The 5,289-nt window shown below is 37.9% G+C and overlaps 1 protein-coding gene across 1 annotated transcript in view; it reads right to left on the bottom strand.

The window, feature by feature from the left end:
• CDK13 (cyclin-dependent kinase 13) overlaps window positions 1-5,289 on the bottom strand; it is a 122,585-nt gene that overhangs the window by 116,198 nt on the left and 1,098 nt on the right. Inside the window, exon 2 of the mRNA XM_010829121.1 lies at window positions 5,139-5,288. Within this exon, the coding sequence (XP_010827423.1) occupies window positions 5,139-5,288 (150 nt within the window). The remainder of the gene's footprint in view (window positions 1-5,138; window position 5,289) is intronic.

The raw sequence follows: 5,289 nt of genomic DNA on the forward strand, positions 1-5,289 counted from the left end.
ATGTAAAATCTTAGTTCCCCAACCAGGGATCTGAACACTGGCCCCAAGCACAGAATCCTATACACTGAACTGCCAGGGAAGTCCCTGAATTCATTCTATTCACATTAAAAGTGACTCCCAGTATCCTTGACTCATTCCAATAAAGTAGAAGCTAAAAGAGGGAGGTTCTTATATTCTTCACTTAAAAATCAAAACAATTACTTCCCCCATCCTGGAGTATATGTGAACCAAAACAGTAGGTAAGTTTAGAGATACAAATGGCATCTGTGCAAAAGTTGATTTGCATTAATCTGTGGAGAAAAATATTTAAATTAATTCAACCACGAATAAATACACTTTGGAATTTGTCTTCTAAGAGCTTGCAATCTAGTAGGGAAATATAGTCAGACAAACAATTAAATTTTTAAGAGCTCTACATTAAAGCTACAGCAAAGTGCTATAAGGATATTAAAAAAAGGAATTAACTTTTTCTGGATGAATGGAGAAAGGTCTCAGGATGGTGGAATTTGAGCTGGATTTTGAGCTGCAGAAGTGGAGGCAGAGAAGAGAAAGGGATTTCAAGCTAAAGGAACAGCAAAAGTAAAAATGTAGAGAAATAGAAATGCCTCTAAAAGTAGAACTCTGATAGAACAGGGCTAGATAATAAAAGGCCTTAACTGACAATGCACTAGAAAATGTGGACTTAAATTAATGGAAGTGACACAACCTAACCAAAATTTTCAGAAAACTCTCCTGGATAAAGAATGAACTGGGAAGAAAAGAATGGATGAACAGGGAAGAAAAGAATAACAGGAAGTCTGATCACAAATGAAGGCCTGAACTAAGGCAATAATATCAGTGTTAAAACAAAAATGTGATACAGAATGAGTAGACAGAAATGTCAGGTAAGGTCTGGCCAGAGAAGTAGCAAAACACAAAGCCATCTTGGGAATGAAAGGAGTGATTACAGGTTTAGAGATTTAAGACAGTTCACCTAAATTTCCATCCCTTCTGAGTGTTTCTGTATTTATTCAACTAGCCTATCTTTTTAACACTTTTGAAAAGCATTTTAAGAACTCAATTCATCTATGGATATTCATGACATTTCTAATAAGTACATATCAAATCAGTATTTTATGAGTAATAGTGTTTTAAAAATTCTGGAATGTCTTCATTTATTTTTGAGCACTAGTTTTTAGGACAAAACACTAAATAATCCACAACAGAGGTACCCTACAACATATGCAAGTGAATACCAGTAAATTCATTTAAATGTATGCCTATCTTTAGATCCTCAAGGTCTCATTATTCCACAATCGGGGCTTCTGCTGCTGCTTGGTGGAAGAGAACTTCCACAGGTTCAGAAAAGGTATCAATTACATATAGCAATTTATTGTACTGATTCAAACTGGTCTGACTTGAGTGACTTCAGACCAAGACATGCCATTGCAAAACAACCGTCAATAACTAAGTATTACTAGTGCCTCCAAGAAATGTTTTTAGCCTCCTATTCATAAAACCTACAATTTAAAAGACAAAATGACCTGAAAGGACCTTTAGAAGAATCTGGGTTTCTTTGAAATTTTTGTTTAAATCCTCAAAATGCTGCGGAGATGGTCAGAAAATAGAAATTAACACACAAGTAACCAAACAGGGTAAATTTTAGCAAAACAGATCACCAAGTGAGGTAGATGGTCAGCTCCCCTGAGCCCCATATAAACTGTCAAGAGTTTATACTTCAGGATCAGCTCAGCATTTGAATCCAAGCTGACCTTGGAACAAATCACTTAACTTTTTAGAGGTTCCATTTCCCAGTCTATCAACAAGAATGTTCCAACCACAGCATGGGTTTTGGAGGTAAATGTATGTTAAATATCCATCAATGCCTGGCACTCAGTAAAACCTAAATATCAGTACCACTCTCTCATTCTACACAGCCCCTCTCTTCAGTTCACTTGCACATTTATTGTAAGGCCAATCAGCAGAATTATGTGACTTCTCACACCCCAAGAGTCAACTAGCAAAGAAAATATGGTAACCTGGTTATAAAGGAGAAAAAGAAAGGACTTTATGAAAAGCATGAGCAGCAGGGGGCTAAAGATTCAGACGGAGGCAAAGAGCAGATTGTCGGTGGAAGTAGAAGTCATAAAGTAGAAGTCAATGGAATAGAGGATTTATTCTAGGAATACAGAGAAAAACTTTCATTCCATGGTTTCCATATCATTTTAAAGGTGCATGCATTTCCTTAAAATATCTACACTGAGAATTCATTAATACATAAGCTCCAAGAGTGCTACAAAATATCACTCTGCTATTTCCTATAGCAAAATACACAGTTGCTATTAAACTCTCTTAAGTACCCAGGTCCACAGCATTTCATATGCTCAGTAAACTCCATCATCCCTTCCTGTCCCCATTCAACAATTAATAAGTCTACTGGTGCCAGATATTACGCTGAGCACTAGGAACACAACGATAGGCAAGACAGGCTAATTGCCTTCATGGAGCTCACAATCCAACAGTCTATTCATTAAACAATGTGGGCCATCTACCATAATTACTTAAAACTTTCTGCATTAACGTGGACAAGAGAGATCAATTAGTTGTTCCAAAACAGTAATAACACATTTGCTATATTTAAAAATCAAGCTTTTCAATTAACTATTTTAACTATATATAGAGTCCTATTTTCAAGTAGGACGTTTGACAAACTAGGCATAATACAACGTGAAATCTAAAAACTGTATGAAAAATTAGGTTTTTGACCCAGAAAAAAAAAGACTCAGAAAACACAAATGTCTATATTTTGAAGAGGCAGCATACGTGTTTGCTCTGAACCATTCCAAAAAGCTAAACTCAAAGCAGTGAGCAGAAGTTATGTGGAGGCAGATTTCTGGTTTCAATATGAAAAATTCCAGCAATTCAAGCTATTCTATAAATATTCTACAATGTTATATTTCTGTAATAGTCTATAATATTTCTATACTTTAGAAATTTTTTCCATTTAAAAATATCGGTTTTATTGAGATGTAATTTAAATACAGTAAAATTTACCAATTTTAAATACACATACACAAAACACAAATTTTTCATTTAATCCTTGAAATAACCCAAAAAAACAAGTATTTCCCTGTTAAAGTTTAGGAAATGGAATCTCCCAGGGACTTGCTAAGAAACTGGGCAAACCAGGAGTAGAGGCTCCAGGCTATCGCAAAGTAATATAACATCTTCCCACCTCTAGATGTATACATGCACACAGTCAAAAGGCTGGCTGTCAGGAATGTTGGCCAATATATTCTAAAGCTTCTTCCAAATCCAACCATTTATAAACATGGGTGATCAGTACAGACACCATGCAAAGATTCTGTATGAATGATCCTCTAGAATGCCAGGCTCATAAGGGGAAGGACCTTGTCTTTCTTTACTGCTATATTTCAGTCCCTAAAACAGTTATCTGGCATATAATACATGCTCAATAAATACTTGCTAAATATAAAATAACACCCCTAACCACACATAACGCTGCTCTGTAATAAATACAAAATACACAGCACTATTAGATAATAAAGAACCTTACTGAAGTACCTAGCAACTAAAAAGTCTGATAAACACAAAACTCATTCTTAAACCTGCATCATACGCTTAATATCTATCTAAAGCACTGAAACTTAGACCTAATCAGTCAAAAACAAATTTACCTGCAAAAAATATAAACATTTTGGCAAACCTAACATATTTCATTTAAAGTAAAATATAAACTCTTACAAGATATAGAAGCTAGATATGGTGAAATTGAGTGTTCAATCTTGATATTCTCTGCTTAACACATCAACTAGCACTGTAAGTGTGCCGCAACCCTGCAAGAATGAAGAGATTTATACAGCTGTTTTGGTTTAAAGGCAAACACATCTCTACTGGAATCACATCTTTACAAACACTAGGCTGACGCTTCAAGAAGATCTAATTTTACAGGTACACATATTGTAGTCAACATAACCACGCTCAGCAGCTGCTTGGCATTACTGAAAAGACCAATAGAAAAAAAAAAAAAACCGACAAACATTTTCCGATACCCTAAACTATAAAGCCTAGAATTCCTACACATCTAAAGGGAATTTAAGAACATGAAATATCCTCAAAAGTTACTTCCAATTTATTTTGCTTAACAGATATAAATTTATATCAAGGCACACACTTTTTTTGGAGAATAGTATTATATAACAGGTAAGGCATAACAGCTGCATAAAAAAATTACTCCAATTTCACTAGATCAAATTATACTTTTCAAAGATACTTAAACAAAAATCCTGATACTTAAAGGTCCAGTTAACTGTAACGTAAATAATTTAAATAGCAGATAGCGTAATAGTGTAAGAAACGTTCAGTACTAAGTCATTCACTCGGTCGCTATACTGGACCACAGCAACTACACTGTATTTAAATGACGTTATCAGCAACTGAGTGTCACACAAACAATGAAACCACAATCTCGCCATTTTTTTCTAAAACCAGGACTGGAAGGTCAGGTGAAAAAACTATTCCACACAAGAATATAAAATAAGTATCTTCGAATTTATAACCATGAGCTTTCACTTCAGCTGTTTCACATACTGAAACAACGATCTTTACAGAAAGGCTGCTTCTCCCATCGCTGTACTCCTCATATGCAACATAGGCAATCCACACCTAACTTTGACATCAGCACCTGGTGCCGACTCTCCTTTACAATATATACTCCCTAAGCCGTGACCCAGTCCTACGTCTCCAGCAATGAAACCTCTTCTGAGAGCTTTCAAATTATGACAAATCCAACCACCTTTCAGTTTACCCAAAGCAATTGGGCTGGAAAAAGCTAAGAGCAGTTTAGAGAAATCTGTTAATATATTAATGCAACAAGTTTAAAACTTTGAACTCTTCCCCACCCTTCCTTTCCAGAGCGAGGAGAGAGTCTGCTGGACCTGTCGCTTTGTCCCCTCCAAATCCCCCCACCAGGGGTCCCGGGCGCGCGAAAGCGCCCCTCCCCACCGGAAGCCCCGATCGAGGTGGGGTTTTTCGCCCCGCCCGCGGACCCGAATTTTGCGGAGTCTCATCACCTCCAGCCCAGCCTCCAGGCTCCGGCCGGCCCAGCCCATGACGGACGCTCGGGACGCGGAACTCACCTGATTACGGGGCTGTAGGGGCTCCGGGAGCGGCGCCAGCTGCTGCTGCTGTAGGGGCTAGGGGACACGTCGCCGCCGCGCTCGTAGGAGCTGTGGCGGCTGTAGCTGGGGGAGCGGCGGCGGCTGTAGGGGCTCGGGGAGCGGGCCAGCC

This window comes from Bison bison, unplaced genomic scaffold (assembly GCF_000754665.1).
Source record: "Bison bison bison isolate TAMUID 2011002044 unplaced genomic scaffold, Bison_UMD1.0 scf7180017864499, whole genome shotgun sequence".
In the NCBI taxonomy this organism is placed as follows: domain Eukaryota; kingdom Metazoa; phylum Chordata; class Mammalia; order Artiodactyla; family Bovidae; genus Bison; species Bison bison.